Here is a 26,108-nt window from a genome sequence, read left to right on the forward strand (position 1 = left end):
ATCAGGGCTAGTCTAATCTAGCAGTACATTGTATGGGTACCTGTGTGATCAGGGCTACTCTAACCTAGCAGTACATTGTATGGGTACCTGTATGTGTCTCGCTGGGGTGGGATGTGGGGTGGCAGTTAAGTAGGTCATCATTTATCTAATCTCTGAATGCAATAGGACCGGAAATGGTGAGGGAAAAATAAGGGAAATTTGGAAGTAGAAAAACAAGAGGAAAAAGCCGCTGACTGGATGTAGGCAACAAACTTGGATAAAGAGGCCAGGCTGGCTTTGAGGTCTCAAGCCTGAGTAACCTGGAGAACAAAGGTACTATGATCAGAAATAAGAAAGTCATAACGGTGAGCTGTTTTGAGGTTGGTGAGAAATTTCCTAATGGAAATGTGAGTTTGTTAGACCTCTGCCTTCTTTTAATTTGTAACACCACAACCCACTGACAGAGGCAGGTCATCAAAAAGCTGAAGGCTTAAAACTATGAGATCTATCTCTCCTCGACTTAGGTAGCAGAGCGCCTAACATCTTATGAGCTGATGCAAGGGCACAGAGCAAAGGAAAGAGCTTGAAAAGTCTCTCTTGGAGTCAGTAGGCACAGACTGACTCAGAATAGCCATAGCCCGAGGCTTATGGGTTTCCATGGCCCATAAGATCTGTAACTCCATCTGCTTTACGGACAGTCTGGTTAAGAAAAAGGGTATAATTCAGGAAAAGTGAATTTCAGGGAGCTACATAGTAGATCAAAAGGTAGCAATATTTCCACATTTTAATTTATTCCGTAGGTACTGAACACCTACTAAATACCAATTATTGTAGGCATTGGCATTATAGATTAGGTCTTTGCTCAAGTGCAATTTTATTCAAATTATTCTATTAGTATTTTTATTCTAAATCTAATTCTAACAGAAAGCACATAAATGGGTAAATAAGATAATTTGAGAGTTATAATACCTTCCTAAAGTTTCCTTGAAGTGCCTCTTCCTTCTTAGAAATGACCTGGAATTTAGCTGTCCTGGCAATACTCATGACTGACTCCTCATCCTTCAGGTGTGACTTAAGAGGAACCTTCCGTGACCTCCTCCCAGCAGGGCCTCACAGCTGCTCTCTGTCCCAGGAACAATCACCATCTGCGATGACTGCTCATTGACTTAACTCCCTGGTTTAATGTCCATCTCGCCCACCTGGATGGTAGCACCATCACAGCAGGAACCTTGACTGTTGTGTGCTCCTTGGGTTCCCAACGCCTTTTCCAGGGCCTGACCCATTGAAGGGTCGCAGTAAATATGTTTGCAAATTAGGATGACCAACCCTCTCAGTTTGCCTAGAGCTGAGGGTTTGCCCAAGACATAGAGTTTTCTGTGCTAAGACCAGGACAGGCCCAGGGAAATAGGGATGACCGGTCACCCTACGTGGAATGCATATCCACTGGATCAGAAATTAGTCCCCGAAATTAGTTCCAGACATTCTATCATTGAAGTGGAATGCCACCTCTCATTCACCAGACCTGGAGCAGAGATATCACTATGCCACGGGATGTTTAGTTGCAGCTGCTGCCTCTAGCACAGGCCGAGCCTTAAGGAAAAGTGAAAAGTCCCCAGGGACTCTTTAAGCATCATAATCACTATAATACTATGGACACCGAACTCCAGGGAAAAGATATGCCCATAACTATAACCAAGTCAGTGGAGCTGGGTCAAGTCCATCGCTTCCGGGCCTCCTCAGGCCTCTTGGCTGACTGCTGAGGTATCCGATGGAGCCAGTCTAAAAACTGACAATTTAATACAGTCTTAATACGATGTAGCATTTACCAGCTAGAAAACACCTCTGAAGTCATGTCTCTAGTCTCCTCATTTACAGTTGAGGAAACTAAGAATCTGAGATCTTAATGTCTCCAACAGAGAGCCACGATCTGCAGGATCCTTGTTATTTGTTCCTACACGAATTGGCCCTTTTGAAAGAATGGTCACTGCTCTTGCTCTCCCGGTGAGAAAATGAGTCCCTTCCGTTGTCTGCCTTCAACAGGCTGTCCTATTTTGCATTTCCTTCCTCATTTTGTATGCTCTGGAACAAGTTCTGCTAGCCTTTTTGCAAATGACTTATTTCAATATACTGGTCAGTTCTCCCTAAAATAACTGTGTAACAGGTTCAAACATTATCTCTTCCTTGAAGCATAGGTTGATTACTCTGCAATTCAGAGTGAAAAAAAATTTCACCACTATGTAATTTGTAGACAAGAAAGAAAGATAAAGATGAAAGAAAAGGAAACAAAAAGAAAAAAGAAAGTCTAAAAACTCCTATAAAAGTTTATGAAGCCTAATATAGGCACCTTACTTATCAGGCCAGAAGATTCTGGAATTTATGTCATTGTGATATATCTTAAAGGCTTGATTCTGGCAATATATATGGGTGGGTTTTTTTTTTCCCCTCACCAATGAAAAGACGAAGACCAAAATTCACATTCATTTTTATCTTCTTGTATGTTCTAAATCAAAAAATAACAAGTAGTCTTAATGTAAGAGCAGGGGCAGGGCTAAACAAAATCGTACCTATTTAGAGATATTTTCAAAACAGAAAGTCCTAGTTCAGCTATTTTGGGGGGAAGTACAGCTTGTTTAGTATTTGGAAGTTAGAATGTTGGGCTTACAACTGGTGTTTGACTTTTAACTTAGGAAGGCAGGGCATTTCAAAAAGAATTTGTTATGAGTTCTTAAAAAACAAAACAAAACAAAACAGAACTTAAGACAATTGTTTTATTTATCTGAGTAACGTTATCCAGACTAAGATATTTTATTTGACCCTCTGTTATGAATTTCTTGCTGTGAGAGGTATTAAATTCATACCTCCACAGAGAAGGCCTTGGTCTTTCTTAGGCTTATTTCCTTACCTGCTTTTCCTTATGAGATAATCTCTTTAAAGTCATTGAGCAATAGTCTGGGCCAGAAAATTCCTATTTCTTTCAACTCTTTCCAAACTTCACGTCTCCAAGCAACAGCCATGTCCTTCCACCCTATTTACTCATCCAAACACATCTCCAAACATACACCTTGACTCTCCGAACAGACCTGAAGCCACTGGACCATTCCACCAATAGGGAGACATTTCCACACATTCAACCTCCATTTTCCTTTAGTTCTTGACCACTCTTCAGAGACAGCTGATTGGAGATAATTATGTGAGTAATTGTAGATTCTAAAATTATCACTAGTTATGTCCAAGCCCTGGAAACATTAGTCATATGCTAGTGGTGTTAGTCTGTGGGAGATTTGACTTTAAAGCAGGCTTCAGTCAAGAATCCAAGTTCTTTTGTGTGTTTACTCATGGTACACATTGCAGCCTGAGAAGGTATACACATAATCACATCCAAAAGCAAGAGGAGGCTAATTTTTATAAATTCTGTGAGATGTACAACATTCTTTAACAAACTTTTCAAATATTATAATTGTGTATAGCAGGACCAAACCAAAATCTCTGGAATTTGATTAACTGTTATATAATGTAAATGTGATTAATCAATGAACCAAAAAAGGTAAAACAATAATTTTCCAGTATATATTGCCTTAAAATGTAAGCTTTAAATACAGAAGTTTAAGGTTATGTAATATAGTTATATGAAAACATCCAATTTTTATGCTTTGTTTTTCTTTCTTTAATCAAAGTTATGCATAAATGTGATTTAAAGAATACAACTGTATCCAAGTTTTTTTTATTAAACCTCAGACTCCCTGCCCCTCCCCCCCAAGCCCCATCTTCTCCACTGCTTCTCTCCAGAGGCATCACTTTGAATTCTTTGTTGCTTGGAAAACATCCAATTTTGATCATAAAAATCTTCTGGTTTTTGGGAGAAATTCATAAAATAGAAAAAAAATATATTGACACCTGTGTACCTGCTACCCACAAATGATAATACTGAACATTTTGTCATGTCTGCTTTAGGTCTTTGTTTATGAAAGAAGTCAAACACTACACATAAAGTCGAAGCCCCCTCTGTCTCCCATCCCCAGTCCCACCCCATCCCTTCCCAGGAACAGCTATTTTCATTCTCTAGTGAAATAGTGAGACTGTGTGCTCTGCTCCATTTGTTTTTGTGTAGAAAAATATACTTAGCATCATGTTTTTTCACAGCAATATTTAAATATATTGTACAGAAACGCTGATTTTACAATGAAAATAATGATTATCCATGAGTCAAAATGAATGTTTGGACAATTTGCAAACTTAAACTTCACAGAATTATCTAGAAATCATAACAATGCTGTAATATTTATGAAAAATGATACAGACTTATGAAAATCAATTATTTTATTATATTAAACAGAAAATACCTGAGGTATAGGTCTTCATGATGACAACAGTAAATGCTTATTAGAGAAGCTTTTTGATTAGCATAATTTCTTGAATATAGTTTATGAAGTCTGATTAATAGTCTAGACTATGGTAACTTTAATGATGAAGCAACTAAGGCTTTACTATTTCATTATCTTGAATATTAAATAAGATAAATGGCATTAGGAATATTTAGAGGATTCTAATACAAGATACTAGCAACATCTGAAGAATTCTCCTTTATCATTTCATCAAGAAGTATTTAGTAGAGAATAGTTGTCATAAATATTTGAAAACAAATTATACTTCTGTAACGTTGAAGTAGTTCCACAGATTTCAGCCCTGCAGGAACAATCAGGAAGAAAAATCGTGCTGTTTTTGAAGTCTTCGGCTTATCATCCAGACTCTTCAACTTGTGTAACTTGGCTGCTATCTTGTTGGATAGCCTTGGAGAGATCATTTAATCTCTCTAAAACTCAATTTTCTCACCTCAAAAATGCCTTGGTTGGTGGCACTAGGGTGGGGAAAGATTAAAAGAGATGATCATTAATATTTCTCCCAGCTCTAAAATTTTATTATTCTATTATTCATTTTCTCCCTCCCCACTTAATGTTCTAGGACATAGATTGGCAATTAGTCAAAACTGAGGGAATTTTCTAGCAAAATAATCACACTTAACATTAAAGGCTATAAGAATTTGAAACAGAAAAATCTTTTCTTAAGTTGTAAGATCAACTCATTCACAGGCAACCAGACAAAAACCACTAGAAAGAGAAATTAGAACTAGAGAAATATATGTATATTTATTTTTCACTATAAAGATTTTACAGGATGAAGAATATTTATCTCAATAAACTCATGTTAAACATAGCTGAATGTCTACTCCAAAGAGTGATACATCATACCAAAATAATGTGTGTTTAAAGTTATGAAATGGTTTGTTCGTAGAGAGAAAATAAGTCACTATGCATTATGTGATCAGTGATGATGACACTATCTCATGACCTTATGATCAGGCCAAGTTATTTTATTTCTCAATATCATTATCCCTCCAGGGGATGTTAAAAATAACTACTTTGTAAGAGTAAATAAGAATTGACAAAAGAGCAAAATAACAATGCATATAAAGGAAAAATAAGTAATGTGCCGTTCACAGTTCTTGTCTAGTATAAATGAAGATATAGCAAATTTTTACATCTTCCTAGAGGACCTTGAAAACCTACTGTACCTGTTGTGGAACTGAGATAGGCTGGGACCCAGGACATGAGACCCTTCACCGGGGTGCTTGCACCTGGACAAACATCTCCTCCAGCAACAGAATGCAACACAACTGTAAGGGACTAAAAATAGCTGCAAACATGTCAGTTGGGACAATTATGAACAATAAAATACAAAAAGACCACAAGCCGACTGCAGTTTCTAGGTGTCGGGAGCAAAAGCAGGGTACCGTGCATGGTCCCTGCACGGGGCACCACCAACTGGGTGGGCAGACCACCTAAGCCAAGCCTTCTGTTCAGCCTCCATTGTTAATCCACTTAAGATCCAAGCAGCTCCTTTCAGGGAGCAAGCATGGGCAATTGACTCTTGCTTTCACTCTCCTGTGCTGCAACAGGAGCCCCAGTAAAGTCTTGCCTGACGTTTTCATCTGGCCTCATATCAATTTCTATTGATTAAAGAGTCCAAGGGCCCAGGTTGGTAACAGAACTTCTCATGCAGTCATTACATTCTTTTGTTCAACTTTAAGATCTGGCAGACAAAAAGTGACAGTGAAAGAGGATCACATGGATATGTGGAAGAAACCTCCCTGAACTTATCTTTTCTATTTAGTAGTATCTTCTTAGCAAATCTAACTCAATGGCTGTCTGCAGTATTTTTAGTGATCCCAGGAAAAGAAAACACATACCTCTGTAATGACCACTGTTAGAACGCAGTGACTGTCACTGACATAATAGTCTTCCTAAATGAGGCAATGAATGTGAAAAGACGTAACAATTATTAGGAATTATTGAGGAGACCATTCCAAAGCTGAACCAATCATGTGTTTCATCACAAAAATCCCTTCTAAGTGGCAGAGTTCATTTTCTAGTTATGAAAGGATTGACGTGCCTGGGTAGGGACTCAGGATCTTGAATATCTAAATCTTCACGTCCTGCCTTCATCATCCTTCTTTCAGGTTCCGGGGAAGTGTATGTATGTAGGTCAATGCCAAACACATACACACTTTATCACTATGAAAATCCAACATGACCCCCTTGTAAGCTAGGTTGGCCCATGGGGAGAATTCTATTTATTCAGGCTAGAAGCAGGAAGAGGGACCGAAACCAAAGCATGTCAAGCAGCCTCCTTCCCCCTTTCACTTCAGGCTCTCAGGTGATGAGGAAAGGGAAGTCAAGGAAAATCATGCTAAAAAGCAAGGGAAGATAAGGAGTTTTTCCAAGGTCTAGAGTCAAGCTGGTCTAACTGACCTGCCCTCAACATACTATTGCAGATGGGAGAGAGTCCAAAGAGAGGGGATCCCAAGAAATGGAGCCTGGATCTGGAGAAATGAGACCTATGGCTCCAGAATGTCTTAGTCTCTACTTAGCCACAACACTAGAGTGTTTCCTCCTCCTTGGTGAAAGGGGCAGGGCTGGGGGTAGGATCTTTTTTTTTTTTTTTTTTTTTTCCTTTAAATCTATTCTCTGTGCAGTTGCTATTTCTTCCCTCCTTCCTTTTTACATAAAATAAATACTTTGGTGTCTGTGCAGTACTGTAGGTACTATATGGCTTTGTTTATTTTTAAACTGTTTAAAAAAATAATAATTGGGTTTATGTGTTCCAGAGAAGCTGTGATTAGTTCAGAAATGCTAAAGGATAAGTTAACCAGCTACAAATTTATATTAACCTACCTTGCTTGGGAACTGTTAAAATGATTTCCTCAGAATTGCATCTGATCATTCTTCACATTTTTTTCTTTACGAAATTCTTGCAATCTCTTGTCAAGATACATGAGAAACAGTATGTTATATTTATGAAAAATAGGTTTGTCTTCCTTGGCTTTGAAATTGAGAAGGCTGAGGCTATGGTCTAGATGGGCTGTGACCAATGCCTTCATTTTCTGCCATTTATAAACTGGCGTAAAGTTTCCAGAGTGACATTAAGAAACTAAATGACAGAAAATATGTGGAGGTGTTTTGGAGAGTTACTTGGCCATTTCACAAGGCCCTTCAAGATCCAGAGAGAGGGAATTTAATCTTGAAAAAGGCTGCCATTCCACATGGAATACAGTTAATGTTTCTCTTACCCTGAAGCCATGGTCCATCCCCTGACGCTTTTCCCTCTTTAGTCCTGCCTGGTGTCCTGGAACTTCATTCCTCTTCCACAGGATAAGTTTTAAGTATTTTAAGGAAGTTATGCTTTGTGAGATTTTCATTTAAAGTTCAAGTGTTTTAAGAAAATCATAAACTACAAATAATGATATTAAACTTGTGTCTGAGACAAATAATAAACATTGCTTTGCAATGATAAGAAACAGCCTCTGGTTTAACTTAAATACACACATCTACTAGTTTTAACAGCAATATCTAGGGCATGTAAAATGACTCAAATTAAAAGTAGATTTTTTTCAGACATTATTTCATAAATCTTGCACTAAGTAATTAAATCCATTTTCTAGAGTGGGAAGATGGGAACTTTGGAATCAGAGAGACATGGGTTTAATTCATGGCTTCTCCAGCTGAGTGGCCTTGGCAAGTTATTTACCTTCCTAAGCCTCATTCCTTCATCTGAGAAATAGAGAAAATAGTTTCTGTATCTCAGGGTCTTGGTGAGGATGAAAGATAATGTAAGCAAAAAATTCATTACACAAATATGCTGAAATACTCAACAGCAAATAAATGGAGTGAACAATATCAATATTTGTCAACATGGATAGATGATCAAAATCAAAACTTAGCGAGGAAACAGTGAGAAACTGAATGACATGGACTGCATGATAACATCTAGACAGGTATACTCATGTGGTACTCACATAAAACAATACCGTCATTGTTCATGAAAGGCAGATTGAAAAACTCACACTAAATACAGTGTGAAGGAAAGTGCCTTGGGGACAGTGAAAAGTGGGATCTTAGATGGGAAATGAAAGAGACTAAAATAAAAGGAAGAATGTTGGACATGGATCAGTCATGATGATTGTTCTAATTTTGTGTACCCGAGGTCCAAGAGGAGAGAAATAGAAAAATAATGTTTAGCAAAGAGCCAGCCACATAGCGGAAGCTCAATACAAGTGGTTATTTTTATTACTGGAGTGGGGTCCTACTCAGCAAGTGTTTATTTTCATTAGTTTGATTGGTACTATTGAGCTCAGCAACATTTACAGAGACAAGAGTTGAGCCAATGGAGTCAAAAGAGCAGAAAGAAACTGACAAGTAGAGAATAGAAAGAATATCTTTTCATGATAGAGAATAATTAATACATAATCATAATAGCTATTACTTATTAAGTGCTTACCATGTACTAGGCATTCGTTCATTCATCCAACCAACATGTATTCATTAAGTGCTTATTAGGTATGAGACAGTATTCTAGACATCAGAAATATGGCAGGAAAACAACAACTATAATGACAACAACATACCAAGCTCTTCTGGAGCTTATATTCTGGTGAAGGGAGGGAGGCAAAAATAAGTAAAATATACAGAATGTTAATTGTGGTAAGTCCTATGGAGGAAACGACAACAACACAGGGAAGGACCAGATGTAGTGGGGGTGACTGCAGTTTGAAATAGGGAGGTCAGGAAATACTTCTCTGAGGGACATGGTTCCCAACTAGTTTCCTGTATTATCTCTTTTCATCTTCTTCTGTGAAGAAACCGTGATTGCTATTTTTCAGATGAGTAAACTGGGGCCCAGAATCCTTCCTTGCCTTTACTAAGGTTTGATGCTGGCTCAGTGGTCGAGACAGGATTAGGGTTTGGCCACCTGACTCTGGAGCTGTCTCCTTGTGTATTACCTCTCAGACAGGAGCTGGAAGGGGCCCTGGGGGACCGGCCAGAATGGGGAGCAAGAATGCGGTTTAGTAAAGCATTGAATCAATAGTATCATAGGATCCATCTTATATTTTTTAGAAATTAAAATAAACATCTTTGGTTTTGGTGGGGAAAAAATACTTCAGAAAGTAAAGCTAGGCAAAATCTTCTGGGCTGGTGGGTGTATCCAGAGGTTACAAAGGTGATGTCAGATATTTCCATTAAGAAATCAGGATTTAGTCCAACTCCTTTAATTTATTGCTACAGGACCAGGAACCTCAAGATTGTAAATGACTTGCCCAACCTCCTATGGCTTGTTTGTTGCAAAACCAGGATGGAAAACTAAGCTTGAAAGAATAACCAACCAGCACAACCACAACAGCTGGGCTGGGCCAGCCAAGCCTCCATGCTTTACGCTGAATAGCTGGCCGGGCCAATTTCACTTGGACTTTCGACTTTCTTTAAACTGCAGAGAAGCTCAAATAGGTGAGAGTGGATTTCTGAGTCAGGGAAGACCCGTCTGCAGAAGAGGAGGAGGGAGTATAATTAGAGAAAGAGACATGAGAGGAGGCACAGATGAAGAGAATGAGAGGAGGCACCAGCTAAGTTTAGGCAAAATGACTGTCTCCATCCCGGGGAAGGAGAGTTGGGGGGTGGGGGTGGGAGACGGAGCAGGGACAAAGAGGTTCCTCCACCGCAGTAATCCTAACTATAGCATTATAGGACAGGTATGAGCAGTGTTGTTCTACACACGGGAAAGCTGAAGCTCAGAAAACTACTTAAGGTCACAAAGCAGGCAAGAGAGTCTCCGCTATTTGAAGGTTTCCTTCTTTCTCCGTCTCCTCCTTCCCTTGTTTAGTTGTTTCTTCCCTCCAGCCTCTTTTTATTTGTACAAGGTGAAGGATTGGGGTTTTTACCTTTTTTCAGTTATCAAGTATCCTCTGATAAGAGTATACGGTTACCATGGCAGCACAGCCTTTACTGAGGACAGATCTCCCCTCTGCCTCCAGAATCGTATTTCACAGCACAGGTTCCCTTTCTCTGTGGAACTTAGAACAGCCGCACTTTTACATTGTATTTGGGTGACCATTTGCTTAACGTTTTTCCTCTACCAGACTATAAGCTTCATGACAGGGAGCCGTCTATTTTTGCCTGGAGTGTGCCCCCAGCGTTTTACACAACACCTAGCACTCAGGTTTTCATAAATATTCGCTGAGGGAATGTTCTTGTGGTTTCTCTCAGCTCTCTTCTGAAAGTTACACGGACAGTAACCTCTAGCTCATAATTATGTTAATAGATACTGTATAACAAGTCAGGGCCGGTATTTACAGGTAGCACACAGGTAAATGAACACACACAGGCATACACATGACTGCACAAACAGCCCCCGGCAGGTGCACCCAGGAGGAAGCGCACGGCGGCGGAGCTAGCCCAACCAGCGCTGGTAAACACGGCTGCGCGGCGGGCCGCCGGCCTCCGCAGCGTAGGAGGGCACCCGGGCAACCGCGCCACTGGAGTCGCCGGCCCCCAGGGACGCATGGACGGGACCCGGGCGCCGGGGGAGGTGGCAGAGTGGGCGGTAAGCTGCGCCGTGATTGGTCGTGCGGGGCGGGGCTGGCGGCGGGAGGCGGGCGCTGGGAGGAAGGGGGTGTGCGCGGCGGCTGCGGCTGTAGTTTCAGTATAAACAAGGCATCCGACTGGTTGGGCGGAATCTTTTTCCTTCTTCCCGCGCGCTTTCGCTCCCTGTCCTTTGGTTGCGTTGGTGGGCGCGCGGCAAACAGCCGGGAAGTTCGAGGACCCGGGGTCCATCTGCAGGTGGGTTGTTCTCCGGTCATCAGTTCTCCCAGGAGAAACCCGAGCCCGGCAGCGGGAACGCACGACCCTCCTGCGCGCTGTGCACTCTCCGGGGACCGGGGAGCTGGGCGCGGAGCGAGCCAAGCTCTCTGACTGCGCCCCGGCTGTCGGTGCCCCTGGAGGCGGCGGGAGAGCCAGGGCCAGCGAGCGCTGATTGGTGCAAAGCCCCCCGCAAAAGCAGGGGACCGTAGGAGTCCGCCTGCCTGGCCGCCGAGGGCGTCGGGGGTGTCCCCGGGAGCGCACCCGGTGCCAACAGGTGCGGGGGCCAGCCGCTGGGGCCAGGGCGGGGACAGGCTTGGGTTTTGGCTTGCTTCTTTCACCCTCGTCCCGCAGCCAGGCTTTCTGTTCCGAGCTCTTGGTAGTTTTTGAGGATTTGTGTGAGTTCTAGTAGCGTTCATCCTTTCTTCGTCCTCTCCTCCCTTCCTGTGCTCAGCTAGGTTGTTTCCTACTTTTTGGCTAGTTTTCGTGAGTGGGTGGGTGGGGGGAACTGTTTATTTTTGGTGTCGGAGCCTTATAATCTAAGGTCTAACTCTTGGGAAGAGACAAGGGAACAGAAGTTATGTGTTCGCCACTGACGAAGTGAAATTGTTTCATTCCTCCGTTCAGCTGGCAAACTTGGGGACACTACATGTCGTCTTGCTCTTTCCTGAGCTCAGGTGAGTCGCCTCGGGTCACCTGGCCAGGCGATGATAACGTGAACTGGGGGTACTTGGGAGCCCCCCGGGCTGCTAGCGGGAGGAAGGCGCCTCTTTCTAGGGGAACCGTGGAAACAATTTCAGTGCTGTACAAGAGAAAAGGGGCGGAACAGGGGGGCTGGAGTGTACGTGTGTCTGTCTGACTGAACGCGTACCACTGGAATATTGATTCCCATCTTACCCCACCTGATCGGCGCAATTCAGACAAGAGCAAGGAGCAACGTAGCTAAGTCCTCTGACGGTGCAGAGGGCGGCACAAGTGTAGTAAATAGCAGAAAGAGATTTCTAGAGAGCGACTTTCTCCTAAATGTAGATGTGTCCGTCTTCACCGATGAATTGAGTGGGTATGGTGTGTGTATAGATGAATATGCACACCGATTTGTGTATGTGTGTTTGGGTCGAACGCGTCTCCAAGGAGTCCTTCGTCATAAGCACCATGTGACGACGGTCAGAACTGCTGGTGTGCGTAGATCTATATTTAGCCCTGGATGATGTCTCATGGCCAAGGGAGGGTCCCTGAACCGGGTGCATAAAGGGGAAGAGTTCAGGGATCAGGGTTTTGCTCTCTTGAATGATGTCTAGTACAGTCAGACTCAGATGGGGTGAATAATTATTCTTTCCTCCCAAACAGTAGCCGGAGCCTAGCATGTGATGGCTGTGTCTTAATTTAAAACACAGACCGTCGTGATAAGCCTATGGGAAGCAAGGAGGTTACAGTTAACCAGAGTATATGCCTGATTGGAGATTTGGGAGGAAAACAAGTAGTCAGGTGAGGTTTAGAGCAAATGTAGAAATCGATTCCTCAAAGGAAGTAATAAAAAAAATCTTGGCTGTTAAGATGTTCATAACAAAAAGTGGAGCAGATCATTAATGGCTGTGTTATTTTTCAGGGGACAGTGGTTGAGCCAAGGAGGACCTAGGGCACTTTTGACAGAAATCAAGGTTCACAAGCAGTGCCCTATTAATTAATTATTAGTTAATCTGCCTTTCAAGCAGATTTTCTGGCAAAGTGAAGATCAGCTACTGATTAGCAAGTTTCTTGTTGACATTCTTCCAGGACATGTTGGTCAATCCTTTGTTTTCCTAGAGGTGGCAACATTTCTGGCTACTAAGCTTTGTACTTTCCAGTGGTCTAATGAGGTGTTAAATGCTTAGAGTTTATTTCTCCCATGGTGCATTTTCAGTCTTTCTCCATTTTATATACTCCACCAGATATTTATTCTAATACGTGGGATGATACTGTCTTTTGGAATAGAAAATCATCATAAAACATTTATATTTATTATCTTTTTAAATTTAATTCATTCTTAGGCATGTATTATTAAATATTCCTAAGTATCTATTTATCATAATAATACACATTTCTTATATTACTACTGACATTACATTCTTACAGTGTTAACTACTGGCTAATAAACTACAATAGTCCAGAAAAAATCAGTTGAATAATACCTATCTAGGGAAAAAAGAAATGGTGAGAAAATTGATGAGGCGAAGCTAGGTTGACTTTGTTGGTGAGGTACCCAGTATGGCAGAGGAAGTGGTGGGATCAACTTTATCAGTCTCCAAATGTGACCTGGAAGAAGTGGACTTCAGAGGAGCATTTGGGTGACCCCAAAGAGAGTATTTGCTTGGGCGGGAGATGGGGAAATGAGGGTGTTCTCCCTTACTTAGGAGAAGAACCTAGGGTCCCTGAAGCAGGGGTTTAAAGCCTTGTTTCTGATGCTACAAATAGTAAGTGAAAAGGCCATTATAACATTTTGTGAGGTTTTAGAGAGACAAATTGGGCTGTTGAAAATCCTGAAGATTGAGGGGATTTTTGTCTTTAGTGGTTGAATTCAGGTGTTATCTCCCTTTCACTTTTCAAGAACTATAGTTGTCCATTTTGGTTTTCCAGTTAAATCTACAAAAATCAGATTTGTGCAACCCTTAATTTTCCTAAAACAAGAGACGTAGTCTAGTGCTGGGCAGATTTCTGCCTTGGGAATAGAGAAACTAGGATTCTGGCCAGTCTGGAGCCCTGACAAGTCACTTACTCCCTCACTATACTGGCAATGGCTGTGAAATTGATGAGGTGTCAAACTGGATGATTTATGTGTTAACTGGTTTATTTTGCTGTGCTATCACTGCATTCATTTGTACCCATGAAGTAATGGTCTACAGTTAGATGTTCAGCTACTTTCTGGGTGTGTGGAAATGAAGAGAGGAGAGTGATATTTCTTTTTATTCATTAAAATTATACAGAGCTTTATTATTTTCTTGAGCTGGGTTTTGCTTTTGTTTTTTTTTTCCTATGAGTGTATTTTAAAAGCTGATTATCAAGAAGGGAGTCAGGAAAAATAGTTTGATCTTTGAAGTCAGTGTTACTATTCTGTCATTTTTTAAACCAGCCTTTTGACCATTTTTCTCTTAGATTGGTGTATTTACTATTTCATTTCATAGTATGTCTGCATCTAGAAATCATTCAATTGATTCAAATTTTATTAGGAAGCCCTGGTATAAAAATTAGTTTAACACAGGGAAAGAACAAATTAGTCTTGTAAGGAAGGAAAGCACTTTATAGACTGCAAGTATCCTTCAAAGAGGAAGAATAGAGGAGGCGGCTATGTGTATTTTTTCAAGAACTTGCAACCCCAAAATAAAATTATCACATTAACTATGTTCCATAATAAAATGTAAGTAGAAAATTCTACTTGCTTACTAAATGTCCTCACTAAGTATCAGGTCATTTTTCCTGCTGAGGTGAATTGGGTTTAGAAACATAAACCCTTTAGTAAAGGATGCTCCCCATTGGATATTCTATAATTTGGCTTAAGATCTGTTATGTATGAATGATTCAACTAACTATATCTGTGCTGTTCAGAATGGTAGCCAGTGCTGTTCAGTAAATAACCACATGGGGATATATGAACTTAAAGTTAATTAAATTAAAAAAAGGGCCCTAGTCACATTTTAAGTGCTCAATAGTTGCGTGTGGTGAGTGGCGGCTGTATTGAACAATGCAGAAAAGGAACATTTCCAGTATCCCCAGAAGTTCAGCACTTAATTAGATAATGATGATTTTGATTATCCAGAAGATCACTTTTATTCCTCTGGGAAAATGACAATTAATTCTCATCATAGAATGGCACCAAAGATACAGGAAATAAAACCGGCTTTGTATGTTTTCAACTGATCAGCATGAGCAATGCCACTTTCCTAAGTTCAGTAATTTACCATGATCACAAATACTGATTTCTCAAATTTCACCCCCAGAACTCTCAAGTGTCCTTCTTTTACTTTTCTAAACCAACACCTACTGTTACTGCTAGAAAGTGCCAACCTTTTCAAAGACAAGGAATATGGAGCCATCTACTGTGAAGTTCAGGTACTGCATGGAAATTGTAGATGATTAAAAACAATGCATGAAGAATGTCAGCATATTCTGTGATCAGTTCCCACCAAAAAAAAACTAGTCAAGATTTATCTCATAGAAAAGCTTTAAATGACTGTCCTGGCCCATTCTGAGTTGCCATGTACTGAATAGTTTTATGTTTTAATAAACTGCTGACAAGATATTCCCAAGACAAGAGAGGACAAATTGTAGCTTTGTTTTTCTCCCAAGGGAACCAAAGATAGTAATTATTTGAGTCAGAATCTTCTTCCTCCATCAATTAGGAATTAGTAAAGATTTTTAAGTAGCATCTAGAACAAATCAAGCAAAATGCAAGTTCATTTTTTATGTGGGAACCTGTAACAAATCAGGAAATATCCCATTTCATCACTGTAGAGAGAAACAGGACCTTCCTTCCTCAAAAATACTGGGTTTTTTCCCCCTTGACTGTAAAATCTACTAAGCATTTGGGGCTCAGTTCCAAAGAACGTCCTTATCTGGGAGTTACTTTTTGTTCACAAGCCAAAGAAGTGAGTTGATTCTGAGTTGTCCACTCTGTATTGTTTGTAATCTCAACACAATACCTCTTTTTTTCAAGGAGGTTAGCTGAGGTGTAGCATTTCTAGTTTCCAGAGATGCTGCTGGAAAGAAATGAGAAGATAATCTTCAAGATGTTTTCAAGCTGAAAATAAGCATGTTTTATAGATAGTGTCAGAAACTTGACTTTTACTTTTGCCCTGACTCAAATTCATAGTTAGATAAACACTCTCTCAGCGTACAGTCAGTCCTTGTATGCTGAGATCCCGCAGCGCCAAAAGGAGGCTAAAAGTACTTGTGATTGCAGCTGGAGTACAGCTGAAATATGTGGACTCTTTCTCGTTCCCATCTCTGGAACCTCAAATGAAAAAAGGCAGAGAGGATGCATCTCACCAAAGTGCAAAGTTCCTTTGGAATCAATATGGGAATTTGGGAACCAGTCATTCCAGGGTATTAAATTAAGCCTCTCCTCACTAAATAAACATGCTTTCAAAGTTCAATTGCGATAGGGAAGCCTTCCTCTACCTCAGTGGTTCTTTTTTTTTAAGTTGGGACACATGCCCAGCATTTGAACAGGAACTAAATGATAGTAATTAATATAAAAGCATTGAGTTTATTAAATATTTCACTGTAACACTCTATGATGAAATAGGGATTGAAAAAAAAACTTTATATTTTTTTTCCTTGGATTCCTGTCTATGCTATCTCATTTTCCTGAGTGTAAAGCAAGTGCTGACTTGACATTCTGGTAGAGATTTACAAAGCTCCTCAAACAGATGTTGAAGGATGGCTTTTGATTTACTTCCCACACCCAGGTTTTCCCGACCCTCTTTCCCAATTTGAATTGTCACCTGAAACCACCTTGGCCTGGTGCACCTGCCTCATCGTAAATAACGTTGTGCAAAAGCAGTCGCTGATTCAAACACAATCTGCTGTTTAGAAAAAGGCAGCTTTTCATCTGGTGCTTTAGTTGGTCTGAAACCATTAGGCATGCCTTTCAAATCCATTCATCCCTTAAATCACCCAGCGCTTGCTTCCTTGCTGCTGATCAATGTCACGCGGAACTTTTTCAGGGTCCTTGGAAGAACATGATATATCTTTGCGACTGAATTAGCTGCCCCTGTAAGGTATCTTGTCTGTCAACCAACTTTTCAGCTTACTGAATTGATTTTAAGAAAGAACATTCGTCTTGCATACATGGGTTGGATATATCTTTTACTTCCTCTTGGGGAATTTCCCAGAAGAACCTATAATCTGTATGCTAATTTGGGTGGCTCAGAGCTTTCTATTTGCATGGTTCATTGTTTTAAAACCAAAATCTGTTTCCCAGTGTCTCCTTACATCCTCCCTTTCCCACAGGGCTGCCTCAACTTAGGGGGAAAAAAGGCCTATTTAAATCTCTCTACCCAAACTAAAAGAAGTGTCTTTTTAATTCTCTTTAAATCCATTAGATTGGTACTACTAGGAGATACAAGTATTCCTTGATTTCTGAGCAGCCAGTCTTGAATGTGTTAGACCAAGTTTCCCTTCAGAACCATCTTGTTCTACTTCTGTGAGGATAAGGAGATAGACACTGTCTAGGTTCTGGACAGGCCAGCACATGTACAACACAGTACTTCCTAATCTGGGGTCTGAACTCCCTGAAAGTGTATGCAGACTTGTTGATATATTTCTCGGGGGGCAGTGTGTGGAGAAGTTGGTGATCTCCCTAAAAGTTCAGAGCCACTGGCCAAATAGAATATATTCTGAGTTTCCAGGAACTGACTTCCAGAGGAAACTTTGCAAGGTGAGAATTGCTTGTGAGATTAACCTGTCCTCTGCCTTATCTTATTGATAGTGATTTGAATAAAGTCAGGAGCTTTTTCAAGTGTCTCATAGAAATCTCACTTTTCCCAAAGGAGTTAACCACTTTGAAGTTTGACTTAACAGTATATTAATGCCGGTACTTTATTTAATGCAGTCACACATGCTGATTTGGGGGGAAAGTCAGCTTTTCTTTAACCAGAGTTTTGGTTAACAGGTCCCCACAGATAGGGCCCTTGGGTTGGGCAAAATTTGTGCTGAGGAAGGATGGCAGATAGTGGAGAAGTTGGTTTTGAGATTATGTTGGAAAGGGTAGAGAAAGGTAAATTGAGAGTTTCCAGAACCCAAGAGACAGAAAATAGTAATTGTGAGAGCTGTAAAGAGGTTTGCTGTAGAAAAGAAGAAATCAGAACTATGTTGAGATTAAAAAATAAGTGGAAGCTGTGGGGTAGGAGCAGCCTCTCCCTCAGTCCGTCTTCCGCTGGGGAAAGTGTTAGCAGATGATTCCTGGAATCGGTAGCACCCAGGGGTGAAAGTGTCTCTGGACCCTCATGTCCAGTACTTGGAAATTGTATGAGTTTATCTTCTTAAACAAGAACTAAGCCAATATTTAATCTTCTGAGACTCACTTTTTAATTCCAGAACTGAAGCAAATAGAACTAAAGTCCTGGACATCAAATTTGAGTAATACTGAGCCAACAGTGGTTCTCGATGTGGGTAATAGGAGGAAAGATACTTGAGAAAAAAAATCTACACTGTTTATCTTCTTAGATATTTAAAAATACACTTCACAAACAGTACTCGCTGTACTGTTCTGCTGACCTTTCACCGTGTTTATCAAGCGCATCTATTACACAAGGCAGTTGATCTTTCCAGAAAATCACTTGTTAGAGATTGTCCAGAAATTAGTTATGAAAACTGTGGTCCATGATCTTTCTTTTGATCATTTGTCTCATCAGACTTTTTTGACTGGAAATCTATGAAGCACACACAGGCAAGTATCACTGTATTTCCTTGCATCTAAGGTATCATCCATTGTAAGATGCTCTTTTATTTCATATATTGCTAAAAAAACCACTGTCAACTAAACAGATTTTCTTATCACTTGACTATTGAAGTGCATCCCAATTTCAAAGATACTAAAATATAAAGAAGTGTCTATTAGAATCTCTGAAATCTCTGTCTAGAGAGGACTAGGTTTTGATTGCAAAGGTCAGTAGTCTAAATACTTTTGTCGACAGTGTTGCTTTTTAATAAGAGTAATTAATGGCATGAATACGTCTTTGGAGCAAGGATTTACGCAGAACGTATAAAACCTATAAATTATCCTAATAGCCTACAATTTGGGACAGACTGACAGGCTTTTCATTTTATGGCTAAACATTAGAAGTTCAAAGAAGACCATTTGCAGGATAACTTGATGTAGTGTAATAAAATTTGAGCCCAGAATCTGAAGACCTAGGTTTGAGACCCTGCCTTGTTTGTCCTTTACCCAGTGTTCACCCACAGCCGGGCTGTTCAGTTGTTCTGAACCTCAGCTTATGCAGTCAAAACACAGTGAGAATCCCTGCCAAACAAGGCAGATGGAGTATCCAGAAAGGCATCCGCAGGCAGTGAGCCTTACGCAACAGGGAGTGCTGACATTCTCAGAGCCTTCCGCCCCGCGCATCTCAGTGTCTCTTAGGGGCGCATCCTCGGGGGAATCAGAGGAATGAAGGACTGTGGAAAAGAGGGACCTTTTCCAGCACCCAGGATTCCACAGTAGAAGAACGTACGACTAAGGAAGGGGGAGACAGCCTAAGGAGTTGAAAGTATATGGCAAGGTAGGAAGACAGGACCACATTTTGCACAAGTAAGGGGCTGGGGTCTCTGGGAGTGACATAAATCTCAGCAGTTGGTTGCCGCAATATACAAGTTCAACAATCAAGGGTGGTTCATGGTTAAATCAGTCAGCGATTAGCAACAGAACTTTGGGCCAATTAGAAGAGACAGAAAACGATCTGTGATAAATACTCTTCCTAAATGTAATTTTTAAGTATAATAAACTGTAACCCCAGCTAACTCATCTCCGTTTGGTGTCTGTTGCTATTGGCAGTATTTTCTTTTGGTGCCTGGTTGGAGAGGTGTTTTGTGTTTTGGGTTTTTTTTACCGTGTTGATATTTTGTACCTCCTCAAAGAAATCTTGTGACAGATTTCCAGGGAACAATACAAAAGCTTTTTGTCATTGCTCTAAAAATACTCTAACTTTGCTATGAAGAAAATTGGTGGTGGTGTTATCTTTTAGAATTATGGAAGGAGGGAGCAAAATTGGAAGTAATTTTCCAGATGACAAACATACTTGGGGTGGGGAGTAAAGTAAACGACTTTCTGATGTTTTCACAGCTGTTAAGCCCCAGATTAGGACTTCATTAAATCTGAGTTCTTGTCCACTTTATGGGAGTAAATAGTTACAAAGCACAAATGCTTGATGGCGTTTGGTGCTGATTCTTTGAAAGGGAAGCCTGAGTGACTTGTGACTATTTTGTGTGTTAGTGCTTCCTGTCAATCAACCAAAGGCAGCAGGAGTACACTATTCTAGGGAGCTCCACTGGGCTCACCTGGTGCTATAGCCATATGGCTATGTGATCCTTGCCTTGTCACTTCCCTCACCTCCTAGGTCTCAGGGTCTCAGTTTGCACATCGATGTGCAGAGTGCAGTGGACCCGACTACCATGATGCTTCGGGCTTGGCTTCTCCCATAGACTGTTTTGCAGTCACCGCTAATCCCTCAGGACACATTCCGCCCCCCAGTACAGCCTTTCAGTCCTTCCCGCTCATCCTTGCCTCTGGGCAGCCACTTCTGATTGATTGCAGTTAGAAAGTGAAATGCAATCTATTTTCCATCTTGAACCAGATTATTTCTTTTAACATTTTCTGATTTTTCTGAAATTCCCAAACTTGGCCAATCATCTCCTCAAAGCACTTTATTGGGATAGTTTCAGGAGCAATAAAGAAGTGGAGAAATCAAGGAAAATTCATAGTTCTTGGCAGAAAAAAAAAAAAAAACCAAAACTTGAAAGAGCATGACAGAGTGAGTTCTACTTGTCGTCCTGGATACCAGGGATGCTGTGTGGTTTTAACCATCTAAACCTTTTTAAGCCAGAGACGGGTAACCACATCCAGACAGAAGGTTCCTTCCAGGCCATCAGAAGTGGCTTTTAGTTGTTTCTCATCTCAGGTCCCGAGTCTCAGTTTTGAGCATCTCAGGGGAACGGTACATGGCCTCCTGTTTCTCTTCCCACCAAGGACAACACATTTATGGAGATTGTACTGCACGTGCATCATACTCACAGAAAACTGGCAATTGGAAGAGGGTGGAAACATAACTTTGTCCGTTGCCTTATAAAATATTAACATTGAGTTATTTATTTCACCGTAATTTCTACGTGTGAGGTCTTACCAAGTGCGGGGCATGTGTGTTAACGTTTACATCCCGTAGCTCCTGATCCTTAGGCTGTGATCATGTCCTGCCCAAGTGAGAGGGATGGCAATGATGGCTCTGGTAGTGACATGTCTCCCCAGACAAAGTGAGTCTCCATCCTCTCTGTCTTCCCAACTGTGGCTATTTTTTCATGGATCATTTTACAAACTCCCTTAGCATGATTTTGTGGATGGGATAGAGCAGAAAATGCTGAAGCTTCTTTCCTGTTTCTCTTTCTTGGTGTTCCTTTCCCTAAAGGCCATTTTCATCTGCCAGGCTGGCCCTATAGTGGACGCTGTTTTTTCCAACACCCCACCCCTGGCCACCCCCTGCCCTGGCACACACACATATAGTGACAATGCTGTGACCCCTGTTAGCTGGAGCTGGAACAGATGCGCTAGGAGTGATGCGTGTGTCTCTCAGACTCCACCCCCCTCCCCCATTCGGGTGCAAGTATCTTTCAGCATCTCGAAAAGAAGGATCAGCCCAGGTTGTGTCCTCCTGCAGCCTCCATGCACCCCATCCCTGTCAGTCCTGGAGACCTGGATTTGGGCTTCCCCTCATTGTTTGCCTCTGAAACCCTCAGTCTCGTCAGCTCCTGAAAGCCTCCATTGTCCAGACAGGCTGCCAGAAACCGGGAGTCTGTTTTCTGGCCGGGAGCTCTGTCCCTAGGAATCCAAGTAATAATTTAATAGCGCCTGGCCCCCACTGAGCGCCCTCTCACAAGGGCTTTGTGAGCTGCAGAGCGCACAGATGGAGAGGACGGCACAGTGCTCTTGTTCCCCAGATCAGGTGCTTTCTTGGCCCGTGTGTTTACTGAGAACCGAGGCTTTATAGAGCCCTCCAACCCCAAAAGAATTTGACACAAGGGGTGAATCAGTAGTATCTGATCTTCCAGTGAAAGCTAGAAAGTCAGCATTAAATCTCTTGGTATGTACATACATCTGTAAACACACACACACACACACACAGACTATGTCCTTTAATTTGAGGCCTCTTTTATCATTTCATTTTTTCATCTTCTGTTTTGGTTTTCTCCTCCTATGCCCCAGTGCTAGTTCTCTATTTCTTAAGTGTTGTGTTACTCTTCCCAACCAACTCTGAAGGCGTACGCCTTTCCACATTAGGATAGTGCTTGACTCAGTGTGATAAAGCAGATTGAAGCTGAGTTCCCCTCCACAAGCGAATGTGAAGGAGTGATATCTGCACATGGCAGCCAGAGACTTGAATCTAGGGGCAGATTGGATCTTTTGATCCAGGTATTTTATGGTATTTGATTGGATGAGATTAGTACTCAAAAATATGCTATTCAGAGAGCAGTTTGCTTCTTGCTGGGTTCTGATATTGTCTCAGCACTTAACCTGTTTCTAAAATTGCCTGTTTCATTACTTTGGAAGCCTAATGCCTGTTAAAGTTTACTTTTCTTTTGGACTGCATATTACTGACACTATGTTTTTTTTTTTTTCTTTTTAAATTCATTTTAGGAAAGCATGCCTCAGACTCCTCCCTTTTCAGCAATGTTTGACAGCAGTGGCTACAACAGAAACCTCTATCAGTCTGCAGAGGACAGCTGTGGAGGGTTGTGTTACCATGACAACAACCTCCTCTCCGGATCCCTGGAAGCTCTCATCCAGCACTTAGTACCCAACGTGGATTACTATCCGGATGTAGGTATCCACGTGCCTCTGAAACACATCCTTGGTGTCCAGTAGAGATTCCAACAGAGTAGACAGGGACCCTAGATACTACGGAGTTATGTCTAGGCTTCTCAGGATTTCCTAATGAAATATTGCATCTTGATTATTGAGTGCTTTGAGATCAGATTGAGCTTGGATGTGATATATCTGCGTATCAGTTTTTTTTTTTTAAGGGTTGATATCACATTGTAGGCCGTCAGATACCATCTCAGTGAAGTTTCTGTAAGGTTTGATTCATACATACACCTTGGTCCTTAAATAGAAACACTGGAGAACATTGGATGCTGCTTGAATGTTTAGTCCCTTTTTTGTTTCCAAGACTATCACTGTGCTGAGAAAAGGGAAGTTACACAGGGAAACTTCATAAAAAGAGAGCAGAAACAATATTCAAGATGCAATTCTTTATTGATTGGACATCAGACAACATTGCTTGCTTATGTTTTGTTTTACTTTGATAACCAACATTTGTATAGATAATATTTTCTAATTTAGGAAATTCATTTACATTTTCTCAGCCTTTATAGCAATTCCAAGAGACTGGAAAGGAGAAAATTGGAATTTGAAATGTTGCGTAATTTACACATGATCTCACTCCCAGCATCAGCCATCAAAGCCAGGTGTTTTATTTCTGGGGCAAGTGATAGTTTTATCCCCTTTCCTTGTGCTGCAGCTGCCCTAGTTACTCAAAAGCTGGTTGTTGATAAAGATTTCATGAAAATAGCCAGACACAAGATACACACGTTTTTATAAATGTAATAATGACCTTGGTGTGGAAAGGATCGTTTGTGCTTGACTCTGTAGCTCACCATAGTGTTTCTTACTGAGTTATCTCTCTGTATGTGATTTGTTACATAGCGTTTTCAAATATGTTGCCACACAGGGAAAACTTGTAATCAAAAGTAAAAGGCATCCCTTGTTCAGCCCTGTAAGTGTTTATGAGCTACAGAAGGCGCCGAAGGGGGAGAAAACCCCGTGGAATTTTTCTTTTTATTGGGGAGTCTGAAACTATTATAACAAATAAGCACTACTTCATTACTGGCTTCTTGGGAGACAATGTGGTTAAAGAAAAGTATATAGTGTGTTATTGTGTTTTATCAAATTGCTTAGCCTTTGAGCAAGTCAGTAGATTATTTGAAAGCCAGTCTTTGAACATTCTGACACAAGCACACAAATGCTCCAGTGTGTTATAATGGACACACTGGAGAATTCTTGAGTTGGTGTGGGTTGAGTGTTCTTTTGTTTTTTTGTTTTTTTGGCTTCCACTGGGTTACCATAATATTTGGACACAGAAAGAGATTCTGTACGGGTGGTGTATTTAAGTTAGATTTATCTCCTCAGGCTGAACTTCATTCTTTTTTACTAGACCAAGTTATGTGTCCTGGTATCCTGGCTCCCAGAGGATAGACGTAAAAATGTGCTGTGAATAATTCAGTAGTGAAACTTACCCTGTACCTCTGTTATTTTTAGTATAGCTCAAGGGGAATGATACATCTGAAGGTAAAGGAAAACTCCGTCTCGGGTTGTTTTACTACTAGTAAGCATCACTTTTGAAACAGCGTTTTAACTTTAAGAGAGCTTAATGAAACAAGATGTAAAATTTATAGGAAAGATACTAGTTTCAGAGAGAGTGAAACAATGACTTTTTGTTTTCTTTTGCCACAGAGAACGTACATATTTACCTTCCTACTCAGTTCTCGGTTATTTATGCATCCATATGAGCTAATGGCCAAAGTTTGCCACTTATGTGTTGAGCACCAGAGACTAAGTGATCCTAATGGTGATAAGGTAATGGTGTGTTTTGAACTTTACAGTTTTTTTCTGTTAGGTTTGGTAACTTTTTGGCTTAGATTTTGTGAAGTTGGTTTCCTCCACTAACCATAGCTTATCCCCAGGCTGAGGTCCAGGAATGGTATCCCGGCTATGCAAAGGGAACTGGGGATGGTGTAAAGAACACAATATAAATCTAGTGCCACGGAAGATCCCTAGGTCCTGCCTTCAGTTGGTAGCAATTGGCATTGACTTGGGGGAGGGGGACTAGAGCTTCTTTAACCCCAAAGACTTTGCACTGGAAATTTATCAATGGCGCTGTTTGCAGTTATTTATTTGAGAGCTATTGCTGAATTATATTTGCTTTTTCTTCCTAGAACCAGATAAGAAAAATTGCACCCAAGATTCTTCAACTCCTGACAGAATGGACAGAAACATTTCCTTATGATTTTCGGGATGAAAGAATGATGAGAAACTTAAAAGATCTGGCTCACCGAATAGCCAGTGGCGAGGAGGTTGGTAACCTGAATTGAGTACAACCACTTGGATTTCCAGGCAGGGTCTTGGTGGGAAGTGGTACTAAATTCTGCATCAGAATCTCCACTGTGTCTTTTCTGTTTTGCCTTTGGGCAAGTCCTCTTCATAGCATATTGGTCTGCTTTGTGTGTCAAAGGCAGATAATGATGGAATCCCACTTCAAAGGGATGTGATCTTGAGTTCTATGTGATTAATTTGGGGGTGTGGTCATGTCAATTCATGCACAGGATTCATGTTGCAAGTGTGTTTTCATTTTATTTTACTTATCCCTTTCTTCCTTCCAGGAAGGTTTGACCCAAGTTAGATAATAAATATCACACCAGTAGATGTAAACACTAGTACATGTAAAAAAACATTTATATATTAACAGGTAATAAGTAATAGATTAATAAATCAGAAATAGTTTATTCCATGGAAGAGAGAAAACAAATATGCTAATATTGAGAACCAGCACAGTAGGACAAGATTGCTGGGATTTGACTGTAAGCTCCAGATAAAAGGGAAATACAATTGGTTATATAATTTTCACTGTCAGAAAAGAAAAAAGGGTGGGGAGGGTATAGCTCAAGTGGTAGAGCGCATGCTTAGCATGCATGAGGTCATGGGTTCAATCCCCAATACTGCCATTAAAATAAAAATGATTAAAATAAATAAACCTAATCACCCCACCCCCCCCCGAAAAAGCACACTAATTCTTCATGGCATTAATTAAATGAAATTTTAAAAAGCTTTCTGACAAGGACTTTGTGAATAGGATCATGAAAAAGTGCTCTGTATAGTGTTTATAACAAATGTTCCTTGATAAAACAAAACAAAACAAAACTGAAGCCATAAGATTAAAGTATAAATTAGCAAAGCTAATTCTTTGGGAGTGGAGAAGACAAAGAAAAAAGGTTCCAAGTCTTGTGGCCAGAAGTCGATTCAAGGCTCGCAGCTAGACTAGGAGGAGATGGAAAGTAAGGCTGTTAGATGATCTTTCATAAATATCTCTTCTCTCACTTGAGCCTTTGATAAGCACTAACCAGCTCTGACAAATTCAAAGCTCTCCTCTTTGA

General features: G+C 40.8%; 1 protein-coding gene across 3 annotated transcripts in view; it reads left to right on the plus strand.

The window, feature by feature from the left end:
- The first annotated feature begins 10,991 nt into the window (after positions 1 to 10,991).
- The window catches only part of RASGEF1B (RasGEF domain family member 1B), a 37,991-nt gene continuing 22,874 nt past the window's right edge, over positions 10,992 to 26,108 (plus strand). Inside the window, exons 1-5 of one of the 3 annotated variants that reach the window (XM_032456899.1) lie at positions 11,002 to 11,144; positions 19,088 to 19,414; positions 22,537 to 22,719; positions 24,412 to 24,534; positions 24,894 to 25,031. In XM_032456899.1, the coding sequence (XP_032312790.1) occupies positions 22,543 to 22,719; positions 24,412 to 24,534; positions 24,894 to 25,031 (438 nt within the window). In that variant the 5' untranslated portion in view covers positions 11,002 to 11,144; positions 19,088 to 19,414; positions 22,537 to 22,542. Of the gene's footprint in view, positions 11,145 to 19,087; positions 19,415 to 22,536; positions 22,720 to 24,411; positions 24,535 to 24,893; positions 25,032 to 26,108 lie in introns of all 3 variants that reach the window. The other 2 variants (XM_032456890.1, XM_032456905.1) reach the window with 2 other exon arrangements.

Source organism: Camelus ferus, chromosome 2, assembly GCF_009834535.1.
Source record: "Camelus ferus isolate YT-003-E chromosome 2, BCGSAC_Cfer_1.0, whole genome shotgun sequence".
Taxonomy (NCBI): Eukaryota; Metazoa; Chordata; class Mammalia; order Artiodactyla; family Camelidae; genus Camelus; species Camelus ferus.